Source organism: Prunus dulcis, chromosome 4, assembly GCF_902201215.1.
Source record: "Prunus dulcis chromosome 4, ALMONDv2, whole genome shotgun sequence".
Lineage (NCBI taxonomy): Eukaryota > Viridiplantae > Streptophyta > Magnoliopsida > Rosales > Rosaceae > Prunus > Prunus dulcis.
In genome coordinates this window covers 2,002,222-2,013,639 of record NC_047653.1, presented here as the reverse complement: position 1 = coordinate 2,013,639, position 11,418 = coordinate 2,002,222, and the positions used below count along the sequence as shown (strand labels likewise).

At 39.3% G+C, this 11,418-nt stretch overlaps 2 protein-coding genes across 2 annotated transcripts; one reads left to right on the top strand and one right to left on the bottom strand.

Moving 5' to 3' along the window:
- The first annotated feature begins 2,988 nt into the window (after positions 1–2,988).
- On the top strand, positions 2,989–6,545 carry LOC117624973. Its single transcript, XM_034356522.1, has 2 exons — positions 2,989–3,532; positions 5,952–6,545. The coding sequence occupies exons 1-2, from the start codon at positions 3,242–3,244 to the stop codon at positions 6,156–6,158; spliced, it is 498 nt and encodes a 165-aa protein (XP_034212413.1). The 5' UTR covers positions 2,989–3,241; the 3' UTR covers positions 6,159–6,545.
- Positions 6,546–7,721: 1,176 nt separating this feature from the next.
- On the bottom strand, positions 7,722–9,365 carry LOC117626695. Its single transcript, XM_034358504.1, has one exon. It carries the CDS (start codon positions 9,012–9,014, stop codon positions 8,067–8,069), a length of 948 nt encoding a protein of 315 aa, XP_034214395.1. The 5' UTR covers positions 9,015–9,365; the 3' UTR covers positions 7,722–8,066.
- Between the last annotated feature and the right edge of the window lie 2,053 nt (positions 9,366–11,418).

Genomic DNA, 11,418 nt, shown 5'->3' with positions numbered 1-11,418 from the left:
ATTGGGCCCTATCAATGTCCCACATGCCCCAAGGGCCATGCTTGCCGGGAAAAAGCCCAGATAGGGAGCCACCAATGACCAACCCAATCTGGTCTGATCTGGTCCATCTCTGGTGAGCCATATCCAGTTTGTAAGTGGGACCCAATACCCAACTTTTTTCTTTTCTGAATTCCTAAGCTGAAACTGAACTTGGGTCATGCTTGTTTTTTTCTTTCTTTCTTTCTTTCTTTATAGTGTTCCAGTGTTCATAGCCTTAGGCCGTTTAACCCAATTTGTGAGCTTTCAAGTGGTCAAGGGCGTGGTTCAGCTTTAGACACCCTCAAAAGAAGAGAAAGCAAACCGAAAACTCTCAGCCGAAGAAAGCGAAAGCAAAAGATTCATCATTCACGTGACTCGTGAGCCATGAAATCAAACTCAAATGAAATCTTTTGCCACGAGCCACCCCACAGACTGACTCATTCACTCACTCACTCACCTTTGATCCGTCGGTCCCTTGCGTCTTCTACACCATCTCATGACATGGTCCTCAACCCCAACCACACTGAGCCACCCTGACCCTGGTCTGCAGTGGACCCCCCACCCCACCTGACACTCTCCATGCACTCCGAATATCTTTCCTAGTCCCCGTCAAACTTACAAAAGCGCTTTTTTGCAAAATTCCTACACTTGCACACGCCACCGCACGTGCCACGATACACCCTCTCTCTCCCTTTGCACGCGTGAGATTGTACAACTCTGACCTCACACTCACTCTATAGTACTACTGGCCTATCATGCATAGGCTGATGGTGTTTGACCCGTGTGACTTTGAGTTTGACTATCAACAAACAAACAAAAAAAATCGGTGAAATGGATTTATAATAATTTTAACTATTATTTGTTTTTAATTTCAAAAAAAACCTATCGGTGAAATGAAATGGACGGCCAGGATTTGGTATCTTTGGGAATTGAATCTGAGTCGTTGACATGGGGAACAATCCTCGAGGATTAAGATGTTCCACATGCTGGTTAGGACCTGGAAACCCCGACACAGGAAGCTGATATGTCGGTTTTGTCATGGGGAAACGAGAGACGAAAGCAGAGTGATTTCGACTTTGCCCCTCTTAATGCCTTTATTTTATTTTTCACTCATTTTGGACAAGTCCAGCTCACGCCACGTGGCAACAAAGAGGCGGTTTATTGGTGTGCCACGTGGAAAAGGAGCAGTGGGGACCATGGGTTTGGAGGGTCTGCTCAGGGAGACATGGGCACACAGCCCGACAAATTGCATGTGCATGTGGTTAATGAAGGCTTAAGATGGGTTTTAAGCTGGGGTCTGTCTCCACAGTGTGCTCAAGTTGCCAATATGAACAACCACCGTCTTCAATATTGTATCACTTCACTATTTTTTGCCTTCATATCCTGTATAAACGAAACCAAGTTGACTGCAATGATTTCTTAACAGTGTGTGAGGAAAAAAAATAGTGAATTGATACATGTTCGGATGCTCATAGTCAAATCAGAACGAAAATAAAAAAGATGCTTCACTTTTAGTATTCACATACATGCGGATGATTTTTGATCATAATAACGTGAATGCCACATTAAACTTCACAAAAATCAATGATTATAAATCAATCACCCATTTAAATAATAATAACTCATACATCAACGATTATAAGTAAGTCACAAGTCTATTTGGTACGAACCTATCATTCTTCAAACAAGCATAGTAGAAAAGTGACCACTACATCTGATTGTTATTGCCTACCACATACATTAACGGCTAAAAATTAGTAACACGTCCGGTCGGTAGTAACCCTATCATTCTCCGAGCAAGCATATGAATGTGAGTGATATTAATATATGTTATATATAAGTTCCGCAAAGAATATTGAGGGTGAAGGAAGCAGCTAATTGCCTAATGACTAGGGACGACACGTACTCATGGACATGAGTTTCTATTTCTTAATGAGATTAACTGTCGGGACCAATCCCTGTTGCCCTTTTCGAGATGAGAAAGAGAGCAAATAGATGGTACTCTACTTTGTTTCATAACTTTCCCAATTCCCATGGAATCTGTTGCCCTAGCCCTCTCTCTCTGTGTTCTGTTCGATATAACAGCAACTATCACTTTGGATAATATACCACATTTACCATACATACCCATGTTTCAGCTACTAATTTCACCAACAGCTCCTTTGAGCTAGCATCAACCAAGCTACAGCTTCAATGGAAGAATGGTATTTTTGGTAAATTGAATAACATCCTGTGGTATTTAGAGAGAGTGAGTCAGTCCAAGCACAAGTTACTTAGGCTATAGGGCTGCCCTCCCCAGGTCCCCTTCACTGGAAAGAAACAACAAAACAAAAGAGAAAATGTTTTTGGAGCTGGCATGGCCCTTGTGGCCATCGATGTTGTATGCATGTCTTTGGATATAAAAAAAAAAGGAAGGAAAAGATATTCCTTGGGCCTAAACTGTCTCTGCATCTTGTGGCTAGGAACTCAGATTTTCCCATTTTGCATGTTGTGTGTCCTCAATCTTTCTTTCCAGATAAAAGAGGTTTATAAATATACACCAAAAGGTGATAAATATTGGTCATAATTGTGAGATTGACCTTAAAGTTGGTTTGACAGAAAAGAAATAACAAAGCAAACATTTATTTTTTCAAGCCATCTTATGCAAAACTGCAGCCCAAAATTTTGAGAAAAGTTTCTGCAGTCAAAACACATCAAACTTTTTGGAAAAACAGAGCATGAGTGCAATTTGTGAAGCAGAAATGTTACAAAAGTTTAATCTAAAAACATGTGGAACCTCCATAAATAAGGCTAAAGAAAAGGCCCATCTATTTATCCCATTCTTGGATACAGAAACTGAAAAGTCATCTTCAGTGGCTATTTGACAATTTGTCCTTTTTTCAAATTATTATTATTATTTTGGTCATTAATTTATTGTATATATATATATTATTGTGTCAAGGGGCTATCCAAAATTTCATAGCTTTTTTTTTTTTTTCACCTCCCTGTAAAGATAGCCCACATGCCCTGCCCGCTTCTCTCTCTCTTACCAGTTTAAGTACTCCAACAAGCTTTGATAATGGTGTAAAAGAAAAAGCCTTTACTGCTGCCACAAAAACCTCTCTCTGCTTCTCTTTCTGCTTCTTACATCCACACTCACACACTTGGAAGAAAAGTTACGTAGAAATTAACATGGTATGAATGAATCGGACCTAGATATAGAGAGAGAGTGAGAGAGGTGAAAATGGTTGTTGTGAAAGAACATAGCTTTGAATGGCCGCCAATAGGAGCTCCACTAAACATGCAGAGAGATGAGCATCCGGGCAGCCCTCCTGCTTTTAATAGCTCTGTCAATGCGGTGTCGTTTGGGTTCGTAGCCACTGCCATTCTCATCTCCATGTTCTTAGTCATGGCTATCTTTGAGAGATTCCTCAGACCCACCTCGTCGGATTTGACACCGTCCGGTCGCCGGAGAAGCGGAGATCTTGAGGCCCAGTTGGGCTTCAATGGAAAACTCAGCCATCCTTCACCCAAAGTAAGCCACCAAAAACCAAATTCTTTTGCTTTTTGATTACATTCCAAAAAGTTTTCTGGGTCTTGTTTTGAATTGCATTTTGGTATGACTTGTTTGTCTTTCTTCAACTCTGTGAGGCTCTGTTTGATTCTGGGAAAAGTTTTAATTTTTAATATTTTTAGTTACAAGAAGCAAACTTGGAAATGGTGGTGGATTTTAGGAAAATATCTTTAACAGTTTTAGGTGGTTATTTTGGTTGTTGCGTATATTAAGGTGATTATTATCTCTCTGACAGTTAAGTTTTTTATAATTCTGCATTGTTGCTAATGGAATTACAAGTTTGAAGGGTTTTAGCTCATTACTCTTTTATTTTATTTTTATTTTTTCTGAAGAATGCAACATTAGATCTCTTGCACACTCCAGCTTCTATTTGAAGTCCTCAATTTCTTCCCCCACCCCATCTTTTGGTTTTCCTGTGAAATTTCCTTGAACCTCTCAATCGAGTTTTTGTCTTTCCCTGTTTTATTAGTTTTTATGTTCCTCTTTTAAGTCATCAAATAGCTACTTATTATGTGAACAATGGATTCAGTTTCAGTTTCATTGTTAGACCTTCCCACTCCCATGTTCTTGTACTGGCCATACAGACCATCATGCTGTTCTTTCTCTTTTTACTAAATTACAGTTTTACACATCAATTGGTGTTTCTGAGTTTATTCGATTTGAAATTTCCATAAGTTCCCAAGAACTTTGCTTTCTTGTAATTAATACAGTGGTCTGTGGGCAAGGGCCCATCTAAGTAGTTGTGTGTTGAGTGGTTGGTGCTTGGTCCCAAGCAAAGTGACTTGGGATTGTACGTACTAGGTGTTTAGACCCACCACTGTGTGTGGTGTTCATCAGAACCATCACCGGCAATCTTTTATGATAGCATGGCTTTGAGCCCCAGGCCGGAGACAGGTGGTCAACTTTTCGTTCTGAGCAAGTCTTATTTTATTGCCTTTTTTATATATTGTATAGCTTTTAATCGTGCATCCAACTAGCTTCACTAAACTAGGAAACAAATGGAATAAAGATATTTATATGTTGTTGTTGCATGCTTATGTAAGGTTTTATCATTATTGAAAATTTTCCATCTGAATCAGATTAACTTGCTTAAATCTTCAAACAAAGGGTTCTCCCTTACATGGTTGTGCTAAAAAAAGGTTTTCTCCTGCTATAGGTGGGTAGAAAATCAAACAAATTGATAAAAATAAGGTTCTGTCGACTTTGTGAGGTGTTTTGCTAGTATATAGATATCAGTGAAACATAAATCTACGAACATTATAGGCCGATTGTGTTCGGAAATTGTCTTGAATTTGTTGGGCACATGCTGTTCAGTTCTTGTACCAGGAAGTTTGAGGTTGCCAAGTGTGTGATTGTAGAAACTTATAAGCCTTGACAGTATTGTTGAAATAAAACAGGCTCAAATTAAGTACAGCAGACTAAATCCTTATTAACTATTGTTTTATCAGCACCCACTATTTAGAAAGCAAAAGGTCAAATGCATATGGTCGTAGTTAGGATGACATTGCAACATTATCTAATTAGTTGGAAAAATAAAGGTAGTAGAAGAGGAAGGCCATCATCAAACACAGGCATGTGATCAGGTTTCAAAAGTGCTGTTTATTGTTGGGGATTTGCTGTTTATTGATTTACATATATCATTTGTTGCCAGAGCAATGTGCGCTATCCAGGTTATCCATGTCATTCAGGCATCTTGTTCACACTATATCCTTGATGCAATTTTTTAATTATTTAAATAATTGGATTGGTCACCTTAGCATGTGCAAAAAGTTATGACTCAATGAAAGCAAACATAACAGCATTGGCAGTAGAAAACTAACCTTGGTGTTTGATCTCACAATGTTTTTATGAACCATTGTCATTGGTGCTTTTGTTGATCCTGTTTATTTAATTATTTTCGGGATTCATGACTGTCACTTGTTTGTCATTTCGAAATGTCTGTCTTCGATCAAGCCTACATCCATGAGATTGTAGATTCTTGACAAGTTTTTCTTGACAAAGCAAGGAGCTTTAATTTTTCCTCTTGTTCATATCGTTTCTTTCCTGTCCTTGACCAGTATATATACTCCTTAGCATATAACCAGAGATGGGTTGTGCATAAACTGGTTTTTAGCTCACTAGGCATTGTAAAACAGAGTCATAGCATTTTGCAACTAGAGATTTTTCATTAGTTTGGTGTGTGATGTAGCAACAATTTGATGGGGAAATTGAGTTGTTTTGCTGGAAAAGGCTTGACTAAGCAGAATTTATGCAATTTTCCTCGAAATTTGGATAGTGTTTTGATACATTGTCAATTCTGATTCTCTTTTCAAGCCAACTTCAAGTTATTGTACTTCTGAAGTTCTAGCTTATCAGTTTTTCATTTTGTCTATTTATGCAGATGACTGTGTATGCAAGTGGAGTTTCAGTGTTGATGCCTGGAGATGATATCCCCACCTTCATTGCACATCCAGCCCCTGTGCCTTGCCCCCCAGAACGCATTTGTTTGCCTCAACATCAACATATTTCCTTGCCCAACCCCAACCCCAACCCCACCTCAAACTCAAACTCAAACTCGAATTCGAACATGAGCTCAAACTCAAGTTGACAAGTACAACTTAAACAAGAAAAGCCTGTTTTTTCATATCAAAATCTATTTATGAGTATGAGATGAAGCAGAAGTTAGGATGATGCAAGCAAGAATTTGTAGACCACAACTCCAATTGCCCAATTTTTCTTCAGGCAAGAGCCCCTGATTCTGTATATGTCATTTACTTGGGAAGGGGGGATTTGGCTTTTGCAGCTGAATGCAGCAGCTTGCTTCACTTTCCCTTTCCTTTCCATTATGATCAGATTTTCCAAATGAATTGGATCCTTGGAGATGGATTATAATGCCCATTAAATGGATCAGTCATAAGTGTCTCTGTAAATTGTAAACAGTTTATGATTGGTATTGACTATTGAGTAATAGGTGACTATTCAACCAGTTCTCATATATTTATGGCAACTGAGAAAATATTATGCCTTCGTACTTGGGTTATCCTAAAAGGAAGATAAGATTTCATGTATCGCCAACAAAAAACAATGAAATTTTTTTAACTTGTAGCATTTCTTGCAAGAGTTAAAATTATTGGTGGAGATTTTTTTTGGGCAGAGACACAAGTTGGGCAAAAAAGGTGGGCTTAGACTATGATACTACTTTGGGCCCAATCTTTTAGTGTAGCAGTTTGCTTTCCCATGCCCAATTTTGACCCATTTCAGCTTCAAAATTCTGGGTTTCTCTCCTTTATATGAGGGCCCACGATTTGCTAGAAATCCTCATCCACAACAATAATGCATTTGGATGGTACTTTCCTTTGGGCTTAAATTTTAAACTTTGAAAACTCTCAGAAGAAATGGCTCCTCTGAGTCTGACTATCCAATTTCGCATATTTATATTATTGGATTAAAAAGTGAGTTGTATAGTCTCTCAGCATGAAAAGGACACCACAGAAAGTTTAAGAAACAGTCCAAAATAGTTGATATTGGAGAAATAGGCCACCAAATCCATGAATGAAACCAAAACCAGCAAAGCAACGGCACAATGTGAATGTTTGAAAGAACAAATAAACTTAGGATTAGGACCACCACTGTCTATTATCAAATCAAATTGTCTTTACCCCAACGGCTACAAAAATAAATCAGTTTCCCTTCCTCCCTCCTAGTCCAAGTTTCAACTTCCAAATTCCTCATTTCTCATAAATCTTCATCAGTAAAGTTCTGAATAACCCATTTGATCCAAATCCCCTTGTTCTTTTTGTATTATAATTGTTATTATTGGGTTTGCTGCCCCAACCAAACAGATGTGGCTAAAGTGTGAGAATGAGTTGCAAATGTTCATGCTTTGTCCGGTTGGTTGTGAACAAGGGGGGGTCATAGGAGGGAGGAACAAATAAAAGTTAAAGTAGAAACTACAAATTACAATGCCCCTCGAAATCATTGAAGGAAACCCGCCTTCTATAACAAGTTAAACACTTCCTTGGATTATTCTATTGACAAATTGTAAATATAATTGCAAATTCTGTTCTGTTTCTCACTAGTTTATGCTGTGAAGTTTTCATTTATCTTTCAGCACGGCAACATGTAGAGTTTGGCAAATATTTTTGGTGCAAGAAAAGCAGGCAATACTCTCTCAGCAAAGCAAAGGCATCATCTTTTACATAAACTAACTAGTACAAGAAAGGAAAATAAATCCAAATAAGACGACCACAATTAATGGCAGATGACGTATCCAACTATCCATACAATTACAAACTGACACCAGTGGCATTGTTGCCTAATCACATTGCAAAATCGTACCTCAATTTCCCATATTGACCTTTGACATAACCATTATTTACATAATCTAAACATCCCAGAAAATCCAAGTTGAGTTCTTAGCTTCTGACTGAGTTCTAAGCCAAAAAAACAAAGGAAGAAGAAGATGGGGCTCAGGATTCAGTGATTCAGGTCACAGTTACATTTTAATTTCCCAAATTCATAGAAAAATAAAGCATTCCAAAGAAACAAGTGGGTTGTCAATAGACTCATTGGCGGGCCACTTACCCTCCCCCATCATAGGCTCCTCAGCAACTCTTCGGGTTGAACCCGAACTCTCAACTTGACCCACCGCGGCCCGACCCGGATACCTCCCGGATCTCCTGGCAGACGGGCTCCGACCCACATTCGCTCTATTAGCCCCGCCACCATCCGTAACCCTAGTAGCCGGTGACCTGGACCTCCTCCCCGAACTCTCACCCGGGTCACGCCGGTTCGACTCGGCCCTCGACCCACGCCGGGACAGTGGCTGTTGACCGGGACCCGGCTCTCTGCTTTGAACCAATCTCACTGACCCAGCGCCATTATTACCATTTGGCCCATATTTCCGACCCGGCGACGACTCGGTTCTCCGGGTCGGAGACTTACCCACGACCCGGTCTCTCCTCCGGCCTATTGGGTCCCGGTTCTTTGGTATTCTCATCGGAGACCTGTTGACCCTTTGATGGACCTCTTCATCGTCGTCTCTGGTAATGGTGGTGGTGGACATGCTCTCACTCAAGCTGCAAATCTCCGATACCTCTGAGATCTCTCCATTGTTGTTGTAAATTGGTATTTTCTCCTCAATCTTTTCTGGGTCTTCTTGCTTGATTTTCTTCTCAAAGACTGGTTCATGGGCTCTCTTTTCTTGATCTTGATCTTCTGGCCCGTGTTCTTGGAGCTTTGTGAAAGGCATGAGTGGTGGTGGTGGTGAAGATGGTGTTGGTTTGGGCCTTGGAGTCTCAGAAAGCACTTCTTTCACAGTCTCTTCATCTACTGGAGGTGGTGCTCTGCTGTCATGGGCATCATCAGATCTTGGTCCTTGAGTGCCCACCAAAGAATGCTGCAGCTTTTGAGGACCTAAAGCTGAGGACTTTTCAGTGGTGGTGGTGCTCATACAGCAACCCATTTGATTGTTTTCAAAAGTTTCAAACTTTCAAACAAGATTTGCTAATGAGAAGCAACTAGCTAGTAGCTGCTTGTGGGCTTTGAGTGAGTGTTGCTGCTGCTGCCGCTTGTAGGCTTTAATCAAATTGGAAGAGGCATTGTGGGGTTTGGGCTGGTCATTGTTGCCGGAATTGAGGTCACAGACCATGCTCTACGATGGTGGGTGGTGGTCATAATTTGATTGCCATAAAAAGCAGCAGAGGGAAAGGACTGGTCAGGGGTTCTTGATGAAAATACTCAAGGTTGGGAGCTTTGGGGGTCAATGAAATGTATTTATTATTGCATTGCAGGTAGGGTCTCCAACTGTTGACACAAATGCAATATGAGGTAGGACAAAAAGTAAAAGGAAATATATATTTTCAAAAAAAACAAGTGGAAGGAGATCTAGCAAAAGAGTATAATAGCACATCGATATCTAATTTATTGAGTTTAGTCCAAATTTTTGTACATTATCTTAAGGTTCATGTGATAATTGTCTCGTGATCTGTGCCTGGCTCATCATTTTTCCTTGGATTCTTAAGAAGCGCCGCATGTCATCATTCATTATTTCCATGGCAATGGCGCAATTGTTTTTGTCACAACTGTGCAGTGCATGTGCATGTGAATGTGAAGCAAAGAGACAAGTGTGATGTCTAATCAGTATGGGACTGTACACCATGGCCACAGGTAATTGAGTGTGGTACACTGGAACATGGCTCAGTGGTTATAAATATATTAACTATTAACTTATAGTTAATTGGTAACAAAAAGTTTTATTTTTAAGGATTACTTGTTAGCAACAAGGCTCGAATCTAAATCAAGATAACAAAAAAAATAATATTTATTAACTCAACCAATTCTCGTTAGCATTTCACTACACTATCATACTGTGCATGCTAAGAGAAATAATAGTTGCTAATAACAGTTGGGTTCCCAAATTTAATGACAGTTGGCTGATGGCAATAATAAAGAAAGTGATGAGAAAATGTTTTTTTATATTTGTAAGTCATTGTACAATAAACCAATGTAGAATTTATGATAAAATCATCATTAGGAATTATGAAAGAATCAGATGAGATGAGACATGACCAATGGGATTAAACTGTTGAGGAAGAGAGGGAACAGAAGAAAGAAAGATCTGCAGTAAGCAGTGAACTGAACACAGAATTGGCATATTGACAAGTAAAAACAAAACTGTAAAAAAATGGATATAAAATTGGGGGGTCAGTTCCTCCTTTAATTCGACAGAGTCACAGACAGAAACGTATGAGAAGAAGGGCAAGAAAAAGATCTTCGGGACACGTGGCTCAATGTGTATCAATCGTACCTCCTGCAGAATTCACCTGCATAAAGTAAAGACCCAGACACAGAACAGAACCAGAAGTTGCGTATCAGAAACGAAGAAAACAAGTCCTCCAAGCCTTGGATTGGATGTTCATGTTTCTTTTGCCCAAAGCCAGGTAGCCCAGGCCCCCCTCTTAATTTACTACAAATGTGTTTTTGTTTGTGGCCACGGAGATATAGTAAACTAGTGTTACATTACAAGCCTTTGTTTGCTTTTCTTTGTGGCATGTATGTCTTTGGGCCTGCCAATGGAAGTTTTCACTGTTGTTGGTAACTTTGGGCTGGTTTTGGCCTTGGGATGAGTTTGGATCAACAAGAAAACAAATAATCTACTTATCTGTCTTTGTTCATCTAATTAATCTACTTATTCAGCTGAAATTTATGTGTTCTTCTCAGGGAGGACAGCAATTAACTCTTGAGGAGAAAGAAAACGAATGCAATTGCTAGATACTAATTAAAATGCTTTACAGGCTGTTTGATAAGTTTGGTGGGTGTTGATGTAGAAGAAGTCTGATTGGATCATCAAACGTGATCTTGACGCAGATGAACAGGCAACTAAAAATGCAGAACAAAGTTGCCAAGTAAAAGATCAGAACCCAAGTACCTTATTGGATAAATAACACCACCAACTATGCAAAGATTTCAATAATTAATATTGTGTGCTTCTGGTTTACATGAAATCATTCATTCACATAGACAAGGCATTAGTCAGGGCCCTAGACTCAGCTGAGGGAGCATAAAGCTGTTTCCGTGCCCACAAGTCCATACTTTTTTTTCTAAAAAATAAAAAATACAATTATTTTTAGTCTTTGAATATTCATAATAATCAAGTTTGCTCGCCAATCATGGCACTCATCATGCATTGGTGTGCCCTAATTATCATGTGAGAAATTGACGTATGAGCCACATGAGTGCTAGCTACATGAATTCTTTCTATATAAATATGGTTGGGATTGTGTCCACCTCAACAATCAATTATAAACGTTCTCCCCAACAAGTTAACATGTGTTTAGAGATTGTTTTCTTTTCTTACTCTCAATCTC

What these genes read in the sequence shown, in the direction of transcription:
- LOC117626695 (XM_034358504.1), bottom strand. Translation starts at nt 9,014, where the DNA reads ATGGGTTGCTGTATGAGCACCACCACCACTGAAAAGTCCTCAGCTTTA.
- LOC117624973 (XM_034356522.1), top strand. Translation starts at nt 3,242, where the DNA reads ATGGTTGTTGTGAAAGAACATAGCTTTGAATGGCCGCCAATAGGAGCT. An exon ending in TCAGCCATCCTTCACCCAAA is followed by an intron (nt 3,533 to 5,951) that starts GTAAGCCACCAA and finishes CTATTTATGCAG; the next exon opens with ATGACTGTGTATGCAAGTGG.